The following is a 13,340-nucleotide window of genomic DNA, read 5'->3' as shown; positions in this document are numbered from 1 at the left end:
CCCATAGAAACCCCATATTCATGGTAAAATACAGCATTTTTCATCAATCCTGTCATTACCAATTAAAGAAAGGCTATAGCCCACATGTATTTTCTCTCTATAATGTGTTACTTTATATCACTTTATACCAATTTCAGAAACACTTAGGGATCTGTTTTTTAGGTTCTATTTTCTGCTGGCATTATGCCAGCGCAATTGTCAAACTCGCGCTCATTTGCAATTTCGAACTGTTGAAAGCCAGCTCTCTTCTGTTTTCAAATCCTAGTGCCAGGATTGGTCAATTACTTGTCATTTACTTGTCACTGAGATCCACCTGCAACATCCCCTGTTCCCTCAACTCCTGAAACTAACCCCATTCCGCTTCGCCAGATATCCATCTCCCGCTGTATCTTCCACCCATATTCCTACCATACACATGACTGGATAGTGATCGCTATCCACTGTAGGTTCCTCCCATACTTGCCAACTACATGTTCCTGCCGTTGAACTTGAGATCAGAGTAAGATCCAGAGCCGATTGGATCGTGTATATATACTGTCGTTCTGCCCCTGAACAGGCAGTTAACCCACTGTTCCTAGGCCGTCATTGAAAATAAGAATTTGTTCTTAACTGACTTGCCTAGTTAAATAAAGGTAATAAAGAAGAAGAAAAAATATGAATTTCCGGTTACTGGGTCAACTCTGTTTCCCCGGGGCCGTCATTAAGACTCACAAGCCCTTTCTCATCCAGGAGTTCCTCCAACATTTGTCCATTTACACCAGTCTGTGACCCTCCCCAGAGCATATTGTGGGCATTAAAAAATCTTTGCCCGTCTCCTATCTTGACCTTCTACATTCCCAAGGGCCACCAACTATAGTCTTAAAACGGGATGTAGAATATCACTATTACCAGATTCCCCCCTCCCAACTTCTACCACTACAAACTCCTGCACAACTCCCTTTCCCACAAGGTATGCAGACCACTTCTCCACATTCCCCGTATGCCTGTTCTCCCCCACACTTCACACACACACACACATCTCCTTTTGCCTTTACACACTGTTGCCACATGTCCAAACATTTGACGGTTATAGCAACGCAATGGTTTTCAGGAACATAAGCTCGCACATATTAAATCATATACCCAATCCTAACTTTTTCTGGCAGTACCAGATCCTCAAAGTTTAGTAGTACTGAAAGGTTATCCACTTTCTTCCTATTTCGTGTCATCTGGAGGCTCTTATCCTCAATAAGAGAGCCTCCCTTCAAGTGTTCCTTTATTTATTTTCCCTGTTAACAATTTCTGGAACTCCTGTAATAACCCACTGCCACGCGGTTTTATCCGGCACTCTATCAACCACACCTTTACATACCTGCTTGAGTTGGAGCGCCTTCTCACGCTGTTTGGCATCGACACACAATGCCACCAAACTTCCATTACGAAAAATGTACTCTTCAAATCACTAGTCAATTTGATCGGACTCACTGCCGTGACTCCACCAACACCTTGAATTCAAGTTCTCTCCGTACAACACTGCAAACCAAAACTCTGTCAACCCTACTCTCCCCTGACGCGACCTGCAGCCACAATGATGTCCAATTTCTTTGATTTCCATGCTACGTGAGCCATGGAGTTTATCACAGTTGCAATGAACGCCACAGAATCCACTTTCTTCACGTACAGTATGTCTGGTTCTTGGTTGACAAATAGGCCTATCACTATGGGCTGTGCCCCATCCACTACTATTTCTTCAACTTCACTTGCTACCTCAATTTCTTTGATTGCTTCCCGATTGGAGATCCGATGGACCACCATATATTTTGCCACCTCAACCTCCTTCACTCTTACAGGGCACTCGACAAACTCTGAGTCATGATCCCCACCACAATTGCAACATGGCCGTTCTTCATTCCAATCTTGTGTATACTCCAGCTGTCAGCACACCCTTGAAACATGGCCAAATACTTTACAATTTCCTTTACAAACCACACCTGGGATTTTCGTCAGGAGGTTTTCTTCCTTAAATTCCACCGACACCCTTGTGAGGCCCACTGCCATCTTCCTTTGTTCCTCAGACACACCATTTATCAGGATAAGCCCACTGCTGGACTTTCCCAACATACGATACACCATCTTTGAGACCCCAAACGGATCTCCCGGGTAAACAGCCTCATCGAAAAAATAATTACAATAAATAAAACAATTATAATAAATCGCACCCCATCAAGAAACAAATCCTTGTTTGAAATACACTTGACATCCCCTTCAATTATAGACAATTCTATTTCATTCCATTCTTCGATGTCTGTTCATCTTCTCCAACTCCACTCGACACACATCTCGTTTCAAACTTGGCATTCACTTCCGCCAATATTGGAGGCCCACTAGGACTTCTTTCAGCTGTTTTCTTTTCACAAGCATATCTACAGCCTCACATGAGTCTCTCTGAGCCAATGAACATTTAGCAGGGACTGTTACAAAAATAGGTCATGTAGTACCACTTACATCCACTGTATGGCAGTATGATGCACACCATTGGGAGCACAGCGGAGAGCTGAAAACCAACCATGTCATGTTCATGTTAGACTTTTCAGTTTTACTCAATACATTTTATTTTATTTATTTACACAGCCTAGAACCTGTTTTTGAGGACTAGGATTTTTTGTCAGCTCAAGAGGTACCCATGACCAGTGGTGTAAAGTACTTGAGTAAAAATATTTTTACGTTTTTTGAGTATCTGTACTTTACTGTTTCCCTGACACCCAAAAGTACTCATTACATTTTGAACGCTTAACAGCACAGAGAAACGGTCCAATTGGCACTCTTATCAAGAGAATATCCCTGGTCATCCTCACTGCCTCTGATCTGGCTGACTCACTAAAGACACATGTTGTATTTATAAGTGTGCCCCTGGCAATCCATAAATGAAAAAACAAACAAGACAATCATGCTGTCTGGTTGGCTTGAGATAAGGAATAAGACATTATTTATACTTTTAATGCTTAAGTATATTTAAAACCAAATACTTTTAATCAAGTAGTATTTTACTGGGTGACTTTTACTTGAGTCATTTTCTAGTCAGGTATTTTTACTTTCACGCAAGTATGACAATTTTAGTGCTTATTCCACCACTGCCCATGACATACCATGGGGTCAAAAAGTCTACTTCTCGAGCCAGTCAATAGCACAGACTTAATTACATTTGTTGCTGTTATTTATCACTACAGTGTTTGTCAAATTGTCATCGAATTGTAATTGCAGGTAGCATAGCTATTAACGTTGCTGGTTCGAATACCTGAGCTGACAAGGTGAAAAATCTTAGCAAGGCATGTGACAATAATATGTGACAATAAAACATATTTTGTACATTTGTGTACTCGGTCTTGGACAGTGAGGACTCAATTTTCAGCTTCCATTCAGTCAGGGCAATATAACCACTTTGCCAGGACAAATATATAAAGTATTTTCTTTAAGCACTAAGTTCTTAAAGGGCTTTATATCTATTATAGACATGTTTGCGCAATGGCAAACCTATAGGACTTGAGTGTGTGACAGGTTTGTGATACTGAAAGGACAGCAACCGTAATACCAGCACACTCATGTAGGAGAGTGCACTTTCTTTTTTGCTGCGTCCATTCGGGATGCACTGTTTCAGTTTCAATATTCTGGGCACAAACAGACAAATGTAACTAAGGCTGGGATTGTCAATTACAATCAAACTAGCTAGGGCAATGATCACAAGTCAGTCAAAACTTGGCCAATAGGCTAGAATATCTAATTATGTATCATGCAACAAAAAAAAAATGGAGCTTAATGTTAGCTGATAGATGAATGTCATGTCATGCCATATGAGGAGTGGGTGAGTGACTGACTCTTCCCACTCATATCGTTTTTCGGTGGCTACACAGCTAGAGATGCAGGTGTTATTTGGTTAGCTAGCAAGAACTTGAATGACTTATGCAGTTAGCATATCTCTTGCGGTCGCAAATTCACTCTGGCTATCTACTCCGATTTCAAAGCACTCTTGTCTGAGTGTGCCAGAGAACAGAACAACTGATGAATTTATTAACGCTCAACACCTTATGAATATGACTGGTGTCAGTAAACTTAGGCAAAAAAATGAATAGTTTGTAAAGAACACTCTAGATAACATGTAAACAGCCTAACCAGCTTTGCTATGGTGAGTAAAATGGTCAAAGGGAGGTGTTCTCTCATTTGTGTCTGGAATTACCTAGCTAGCAAGCTAGCCAACTTTAGCCAGTTAGCTCGGGTGCTTGGTTGGGACAAGCATACATAGGCAGGCAAGCTGCAGAAGGACAATGAGGCTATAATTCCCCATTGTTTATCAGTGCAATTTTGACAGCCAACTGAAAAAGTTGGAGGGTTTATCTAATGTTCCTTCGTTAGATTTTAGCTCATTTCGCTCTGGCTAGCATTAGTTGTTGATCTTGTTGTTGATGTGCATAACTGAAGGAGAGAGAGCCTACCTTTTCAATAGGACTGTAAAGTTCCCAAATGTGTGAGGACACCTATGGTTACATATTTGCAGAAATTCATTCAGGTGCATTTTGTGGTGAACACATTCTAATGATCTAAAGGTGCGCTGTTGCAACTGCCTGTAAACACACAGTCCAGTTCAAAGTGAATAATGGCAGGCCCTTGTGGCATACGGCATGTTTGTATAAAGGCCTACTGTAGCTCTGATTGGCTATAGTGCACATGTCTGTGTAGACTCCGGTCCTGGACAAGACAGATTTACATTTAAGTCATTTAGCAGACGCTCTTATCCAGAGCGACTTACAAATTGGTGCATTCACCTTATGACATCCAGTGGAACAGCCACTTTACAATAGTGCATCTACATATTTTAAGGGGGGGGGGGGGGTGAGAAGGATTACTTTAGCCTATCCTAGGTATTCCTTAAAGAGGTGGGGTTTCAGGTGTCTCCGGAAGGTGGTGATTGACTCCGCTGTCCTGGCGTCGTGAGGGAGTTTGTTCCACCATTGGGGAGCCAGAGCAGCGAACAGTTTTGACTGGGCTGAGCGGGAACTGTACTTCCTCAGTGGTAGGGAGGCGAGCAGGCCAGAGGTGGATGAACGCAGTGCCCTTATTTGGGTGTAGGGCCTGATCAGAGCCTGGAGGTACTGAGGTGCCGTTCCCCTCACAGCTCCGTAGGCAAGCACCATGGTCTTGTAGCGGATGCGAGCTTCAACTGGAAGCCAGTGGAGAGAGCGGAGGAGCGGGGTGACGTGTGAGAACTTGGGAAGATTGAACACTAGACGGGCTGCGGCGTTCTGGATGAGTTGTAGGGGTTTAATGGCACAGGCAGGGAGCCCAGCCAACAGCGAGTTGCAGTAATCCAGACGGGAGATGACAAGTGCCTGGATTAGGACCTGCGCCGCTTCCTGTGTGAGGCAGGGTCGTACTCTGCGGATGTTGTAGAGCATGAACCTACAGGAACGGGCCACCGCCTTGATGTTAGTTGAGAACGACAGGGTGTTGTCCAGGATCACGCCAAGGTTCTTAGCGCTCTGGGAGGAGGACACAATGGAGTTGTCAACCGTGATGGCGAGATCATGGAACGGGCAGTCCTTCCCCGGGAGGAAGAGCAGCTCCGTCTTGCCGAAGTTCAGCTTGAGGTGGTGATCCGTCATCCACACTGATATGTCTGCCAGACATGCAGAGATGCGATTCGCCACCTGGTCATCAGAAGGGGGAAAGGAGAAGATTAATTGTGTGTCGTCTGCATAGCAATGATAGGAGAGACCATGTGAGGTTATGACAGAGCCAAGTGACTTGGTGTATAGCGAGAATAGGAGAGGGCCTAGAACAGAGCCCTGGGGGACACCAGTGGTGAGAGCGCATGGTGAGGAGACAGATTCTCGCCACGCCACCTGGTAGGAGCGACCTGTCAGGTAGGACGCAATCCAAGCGTGGGCCACGCCGGAGATGCCCAACTCGGAGAGGGTGGAGAGGAGGATCTGATGGTTCACAGTATCGAAGGCAGCCGATAGGTCTAGAAGGATGAGAGCAGAGGAGAGAGAGTTAGCTTTAGCGGTGCGGAGCGCCTCCGTGATACAGAGAAGAGCAGTCTCAGTTGAATGACTAGTCTTGAAACCTGACTGATTTGGATCAAGAAGGTCATTCTGAGAGAGATAGCGGGAGAGCTGACCAAGGACGGCACGTTCAAGAGTTTTGGAGAGAAAAGAAAGAAGGGATACTGGTCTGTAGTTGTTGACATCGGAGGGATTGAGTGTAGGTTTTTTCAGAAGGGGTGCAACTCTCGCTCTCTTGAAGACGGAAGGGACGTAGCCAGCGGTCAGGGATAAGTTGATGAGCGAGGTGAGGTAAGGGAGAAGGTCTCCGGAAATGGTCTGGAGAAGAGAGGAGGGGATAGGGTCGAGCGGGCAGGTTGTTTGGCGGCCGGCCATCACAAGACGCGAGATTTCATCTGGAGAGAGAGGGGAGAAAGAGGTCAGAGCACAGGGTAGGGCAGTGTGAGCAGAACCAGCGGTGTCGTTTGACTTAGCAAACGAGGATCGGATGTCGTCGACCTTCTTTTCAAAATGGTTGACGAAGTCATCTGCAGAGAGGGAGGAGGGGGGAGGGGGAGGAGGATTCAGGAGGGAGGAGAAGGTGGCAAAGAGCTTCCTAGGGTTAGAGGCAGATGCTTGGAATTTAGAGTGGTAGAAAGTGGCTTTAGCAGCAGAGACAGAGGAGGAAAATGTAGAGAGGAGGGAGTGAAAGGATGCCAGGTCCGCAGGGAGGCGAGTTTTCCTCCATTTCCGCTCGGCTGCCCGGAGCCCTGTTCTGTGAGCTCGCAATGAGTCGTCAAGCCACGGAGCAGGAGGGGAGGACCGAGCTGGCCTGGAAGATAGGGGACATAGAGAGTCAAAGGATGCAGAAAGGGAGGAGAGGAGGGTTGAGGAGGCAGAATCAGGAGATAGGTTGGAGAAGGTTTGAGCAGAGGGAAGAGATGATAGGATGGAAGAGGAGAGAGTAGCGGGGGAGAGAGAGCGAAGGTTGGGACGGCGCGATACCATCCGAGTAGGGGCAGTGTGGGAAGTGTTGGATGAGAGCGAGAGGGAAAAGGATACAAGGTAGTGGTCGGAGACTTGGAGGGGAGTTGCAATGGGGTTAGTGGAAAAACAGCATCTAGTAAAGATGAGGTTGAGCGTATTGCCTGCCTTGTGAGTAGGGGGGGAAGGTGAGAGGGTGAGGTCAAAAGAGGAGAGGAGTGGAAAGAAGGAGGCAGAGAGGAATGAGTCAAAGGTAGACGTGGGGAGGTTAAAGTCGCCCAGAACTGTGAGAGGTGAGCCGTCCTCAGGAAAGGAGCTTATCAAGGCATCAAGCTCATTGATGAACTCTCCGAGGGGACCTGGAGGGCGATAAATGATAAGGATGTTAAGCTTGAAAGGGCTGGTAACTGTGACAGCATGAAATTCAAAGGAGGCGATAGACAGATGGGTAAGGGGAGAAAGAGAGAATGACCACTTGGGAGAGATAAGGATCCCGATGCCACCACCCCGCTGACCAGAAGCTCTCGGGGTGTGCGAGAACACGTGGGCGGACGAAGAGAGAGCAGTAGGAGTAGCAGTGTTATCTGTGGTGATCCATGTTTCTGTCAGTGCTAAGAAGTCGAGGGACTGGAGGGAGGCATAGGCTGAGATGAACTCTGCCTTGTTGGCTGCAGATCGGCAGTTCCAGAGGCTACCGGAGACCTGGAACTCCACGTGGGTCGTGCGCGCTGGGACCACCAGATTAGGGTGGCAGCGGCCACGCGGTGTGGAGCGTTTTTATGGTCTGTGCAGAGAGGAGAGAACAGGGATAGACAGACACATAGTTGACAGGCTACAGAAGAGGCTACGCTAATGCAAGGAGATTGGAATGACAAGTGGACTACACGTCTCAAATGTTCAGAAAGTTAAGCTTACGTAGCAAGAATCTTATTGACTAAAATGATTAAAATGATACAGTACTGCTGAAGTAGGCTAGCTGGCAGTGGCTGCATTGTTGACTTTGTAGGCTAGCTGGCAGTGGCTGCGTTATTGACACTACACTAATCAAGTCGTTCCGTTGAGTGTAATAGTTTCTACAGTGCTGCTATTCGGGGGCTAGCTGGCTAGCTAGCAGTGTTGATTACGTTACGTTGCGTTAAAAGAACGACAATAGCTGGCTAGCTAACCTAGAAAATCGCTCTAGACTACACAATTATCTTTGATACACAGACGGCTATGTAGCTAGCTATGTAGCTAGCTACGATCAAACAAATCAAACCGTTGTGCTGTAAATGAAATGAAATGAAAAATGTGATACTACCTGTGGAGCAAAGCGGAATGCGACCGGGTTGTTGAGTGCGGAAGTTCTATTCAGTAGACGTTGGCTAGCTGTTGGCTAGCTAGCAGTGTCTCCTACGTTAAGGACGACAAATAGCTGGCTAGCTAACCTCGGTAAATTAAGATAATCACTCTAAGACTACACGCTCTAAACTACACAATTATCTTGGATACGAAGACAGCAAAGACAACTATGTAGCTAGCTAACACTACACTAATCAAGTCGTTCAGTTGAGTGTAATAGTTTCTACAGTGCTGCTATTCGGTAGACGGTGGACGTATGCTAGCTGGCTAGCTGCTGGGCAGATAGCAGTGTAGACTACGTTAGGACGACGAAATACGTAGTTGCAATAGAAGTGCTGACTGTTTCACTTTGTTGTCCTCTTTCTTTTCCTTTTTCTTCTGTCCTTCTTTTGTCCTTATTTTGTCTTCCTTTCTTCTGTTAACTAGATATATTTTGTTGTTATTCTTTGTAAGCTAGCTAGCTTCTTCCAGGAGAGTCCCTAGCAACTGCTTAGCAACAAGTAAACAATTCTGCTAGCAATTCAGCTAGCTAAGATAACTGTACAATTTTATGAAAAATAGTTCATTTTTCAAAAGCCTGTCTTTTTTGGTTTGTTCCTTGTTTTGTCTTCTATTGAGTCTTGCAGTTTTCTCTTGATTTTTTTGATGTACTTCACTCTAAAAAACATTTAAATCTCAATATATACAGGAGCTCATTTTTCAGCAGCTGCTCAATTTAGAACTCCGGAACACATTTAATTAAGTAATTGACATGCTGACTGCTGGAATGTCCAACAGAGTCGTTGCCAGAGAACGTAATGTTAATTTCTTTACTATAAGCCGCCTCCAATATCGTTTTATAAAATTGTGCAGTAAGTCCAACCGGCCTCACAACCGCAGACCACGTGTAACCACGCCAGCCCAGGACCTCCACATCCGGCTTCTTCACCTGCGGGATCGTTAAGCCAAGCAACCCGGACAGCTGATGAAACTGAGGAATATTTCCGCCTGTAATAAAGCTCTTGTGGGGAAAAACTCATTCTGATTTGCTATGCCTGGCTCCCAAGTGGGTTGGCATATGCCCTCCCAAGCCCATCCATGGCAGTGCCCCTAGCCAGTCATGTGAAATCCATAGATTAGGGCTAATGAATTGATTTAAATTGACTGATATGAACTGTAACTCAGAAAAATCTATGAAACTTTTGCATTTATATTTTGGTTCAGGATAGTTCCTTTACTGGGCTCACCTTCATCGTCGTCAAAGGTGTTGCTGTAGGAATCAAGGAATAGATGACAGAAATCCCTTTCTGAGTCAAACATAGATTGCCTCAAGGTCTTGAACTTTGTGAAGAGAAAACTGGATAGCAAAACAAACAGAAATGGTACACAGGATGCTATAAGGATCTCCTCAGTGCCCCTAGGACCTGTCGAGCCTTACGAACAAAAAAGGTCCTTAAACTACTAATAATGGTTCAAGCAGTATCATTTTACCATGATCTGCAGAAATCTTATCTTTGTCACTACATAATTCATATATAATTCCTGCATAATATAGGCACTGTCCAGTTGCTAACCAGACATGACTAATGCAGTTAATAGTACACTCCACCAATGTTTTATGAATTAACTAGTATTTTATTTTTTAACCTTTATTTAACTACAAGTCAGTTAAGAACAAATTCTTATTTACAATGACAGCCTACACCGGCCAAACAAGGGCCAATTGTGTGCCGCCCTATGGGGCTCCCAATCACGGCCGGATGTGATACAGCCTGGATTCGAACCACGGACTGTAACATATCTACTTTGTATCTTACTGTAAACGAGTGACTCAGACATCAAGCTGCTAATACACAGAGATTTCAAATCTTTATTTTTAATTTATTTATTTGTTTGTTGTTTATGCAAGTTCCGATGGCTTCTCTACCACTACTGTGGTGTTCGACTGTAAAGGATCCATACACTGGACACAGTCTCTCCTGAGAGGTGTTCATTGCACATCATTGGTTACTTGTTGCTATTTACCTGTCATTCCTGACACGCATCACATGACTTATCTGAGGCTAATTCACAGGTTCAAATATTGGAGTTATGGTCATCCTTATTTACGAAGGCTATATGCACCGCACCACCTGAGGAAAATTGTGTCAATCAGAATGCATTATGTGCTGCTCTTGGAGTTTATTCACTTTTTGTAGTTTGTAAAAATGAAATAATCAAGATTAAAGGAATATTTAAATATTTATTTACACAACAATCTGTTCAAGCAGTTGGTTTATTGACATACTGAAGGTGGCAGCTGTTGTATGAATGATAAAAATGCTGGTGAGGTAAAATAAAACTCGAGACAAAAAGCATACAAGAAAGCTTTCATCCAAAAATGTAACAGAAAAATACCCAAACATACATCTTCTTCCCATCGGTCTGCCATCCATCATGACATTGCAGTGAACCCCTCCATGTGATACAGGCCATCGAGGCAGAGGATGTGCGGCCGTACCAAGTTAAGGATGAGGCTACGTGGGGCTCCGGCCAGGCAAAAGGCCTCATCCACAAGCAGTCCCCAGCCTCGTAGAGTCTTCAGGGCGCTGGCACACACATCCCTGGAGCTCCATACTGTCATCAGTCCGGTGCAGAGGGGGCTTCCCTCCAACCCAAACCTCCTCCTCATCTCTCCCATCAATATGGCAAACTCTTTCACGGAACCCTTGAGTACAAACAGCAATACTTTAATTTAGTGAAAGCGAGTAATTAATCCAACTCACATATAGTAAGTGCATTATCAATGGAAACCCATACAGTATTATATACACTGCTAAAAATAAAAGTGTTTTGCAGTTCTAAATAGAACATTTTTAAAGGCCATATGAAGTAAGCCATTGAACCCGTTTTGGTTCTACGTAGTCATGTCTTCTAGAAGGATAGGACAGGTATGTTGTTATAGGACGACTACTGTACCTTTGCAGTTTTGAAGCCCTGCAGCTGGGTCTCGGTGAAGCCCTGTTCTCTTAAGCCATGCAGCATCTCCTCTGAGGATCCAATCACGTCTCCCGAGAACACCACTTTGAGCTGATCCTCTGTTTGATGATGTGGGTCTGTCTGACGGTACAGTAGGGCTGCTGGAACACCTGACGCAATGTCCAAAGAAACAGGCAAATTTAACAGTTGGTCTGAGGGAAAGATTGTGTGTGTGTGTATGTGAGAGTGAGTGAGTGAGGGCGGTATTTAATTCAAACCTTTACGATAACAAATGCTCACCAAATTAAGGTTAGTTTCTGAGTTAATGTAAGACTTCGAAACACCATACCTTTTTGTAAGGCCTTGCACACATCATTAGTATCCGTTGACAGGAACAGTTTCACGTTGTTTGATTGCAGGCTCTCAATGGAATCCTCCTTGTTGCAGAAGCAAAATCTGCCAATATCAAGACCTTTTGGGGAGTACAAGAAATACAAAATAGTGATTAATCTTACATACAGTACATACCCCTTATTGTAGGCCTAATTCGGAGTGTATGCCGTACCATAATGTTTTGCACTGGCAATGATCCGTGAGTGTTTTTCTTCGCTATCATTGGACAGCAGAATCACATCGAACAGCAATGTCTCATCAGAGTTCAAGGTCAGCAGTCTTTCATTCACTACCTGGATGGCCTGATGAGGAAAGCATACAAAACCATAAACATATTAGTAAGGCCAACTATATTTCTGTAAAGACTGTAATTCCATTTCTATGTGCAGAACACTTTTAACTGACACTTTGTAATACTGCTACCTGTGCATACATTATGGGTGCTTAAAACAACGAATATTCACCTTCATGAAAGAAAAAGCATCTCCCTTTCTCAAAGGTTCTGTTGCTCCATGGACTTGCTCAACTTCTGGGTCAAAAATTGCGTCTGATGACACTGCAACAACCACAGCCTGAGCTGCGTCTCTCTAGAGACAGACATAAACATTCAACAGCAGTGCTCAAACATAGACGTATACAAGTCGTTTTTTCTGTTGACGATTATGAAAATACAGTTTTGCCGCAGGATATCTGACATGTCTCACCTGCTTGACATCCGGGTTGCGCACCATTGAATCCATCTTGCTTGATAAAGCAGTTTGAAAGATAATAGTTTGAAAAATAATGACGCAAACAATCTCCAAACTCTAAAGTTTCTTCACCATGAAAACGAAAGTACAAAGCCAATTGACTTTCAGGAATACTTTAGAATGCATTTGGTCTTGCAAAATGGTCTATTTAAATAGGCTATAATGACAAACTTCCACATATGTTGAACAGATTATACAGCATAAAGAACCATTTGAAACCAGTAGCCTAAGAGTGCTTCCGAGTGCCTAAGCAAGTACCGTAAAATTGCCCTCCCTTTCTACAGTGTTTTTCCGTAAAAAAAACATCTCAGATATTTATCCAATACTGCCACCCGCTGTACAGGAGTAGTAGGACTAGCAAAACTCCACAAATTGAGATTATGTTGTTTATTTGTCATGGCAACCATATTTATAAATTGCATATTTATAAAACCAAGAGGACTCAAAAACTTGCAGCATAAATACAAAGTAGTCAGATGTGTGTAATTTGAATATAGGAACGTAATGGGATAAATATAAATAGTTAATGAGATGATAGGAGCAGTGACTATTCACTCATGGAGGGACGGACGGTTGTCACTTTGCACAGTGGTGTAACAGAACCGTTGATTCATATGTAAATGAAAATGCTTCTGTTTACTCTTGCTTTCCAACCAAGATGTTATTTGATACTATTACCCCATGTGTATAAAACACTTCCAGACTATTGTACTATATCTTAGTCAATCGAATGTCTCTCCTCTTCTAATCCTGAGATGGAGCCAAGCATTCCAATGTTGTGTGACACACAATCACCCGCATGCGTGCCCGTACGCACACACACACAAGCACACTGTGTGGTGTCACTGTGTGTACATGAGTTGTTGTAGTCACTGCCTCTGTTACATGTGTTAGGGTATACATCAAAGTGTCCTACAGTGGA

At 44.0% G+C, this 13,340-nt stretch overlaps 1 protein-coding gene across 1 annotated transcript; it reads right to left on the bottom strand.

Annotated features, from left to right (window-relative positions):
* Positions 1-10,546: 10,546 nt before the first annotated feature.
* LOC124009754 (cytosolic 5'-nucleotidase 1A) lies at positions 10,547-12,763 on the bottom strand. Its single transcript, XM_046321935.1, has 6 exons — positions 12,374-12,763; positions 12,134-12,256; positions 11,842-11,971; positions 11,626-11,748; positions 11,277-11,446; positions 10,547-11,025 (listed from the first exon to the last, which is right to left on the bottom strand). Exons 1-6 carry the CDS (start codon positions 12,407-12,409, stop codon positions 10,753-10,755), a joined length of 855 nt encoding a protein of 284 aa, XP_046177891.1. The 5' UTR covers positions 12,410-12,763; the 3' UTR covers positions 10,547-10,752.
* Positions 12,764-13,340: the final 577 nt, after the last annotated feature.

This window comes from Oncorhynchus gorbuscha, linkage group LG01 (genome assembly GCF_021184085.1).
Source record: "Oncorhynchus gorbuscha isolate QuinsamMale2020 ecotype Even-year linkage group LG01, OgorEven_v1.0, whole genome shotgun sequence".
NCBI classification, from domain to species: Eukaryota; Metazoa; Chordata; class Actinopteri; order Salmoniformes; family Salmonidae; genus Oncorhynchus; species Oncorhynchus gorbuscha.
Note: the sequence above shows the minus strand (reverse complement) of the source record. Positions and strands in the feature narration are given on the sequence as shown.

Excerpts from the sequence above, each read along its gene's own strand:
- LOC124009754 (XM_046321935.1), bottom strand. The coding sequence starts at position 12,409 with ATGGATTCAATGGTGCGCAACCCGGATGTCAAGCAG. Across the intron at positions 12,257-12,373 it reads GCAACCCGGATGTCAAGCAG|AGAGACGCAGCTCAGGCTGT; the intron begins GTGAGACATGTC and ends GTCTGTCTCTAG. Across the intron at positions 11,447-11,625 it reads GTGCAAGGCCTTACAAAAAG|GTGTTCCAGCAGCCCTACTG; the intron begins GTATGGTGTTTC and ends ACATTGCGTCAG.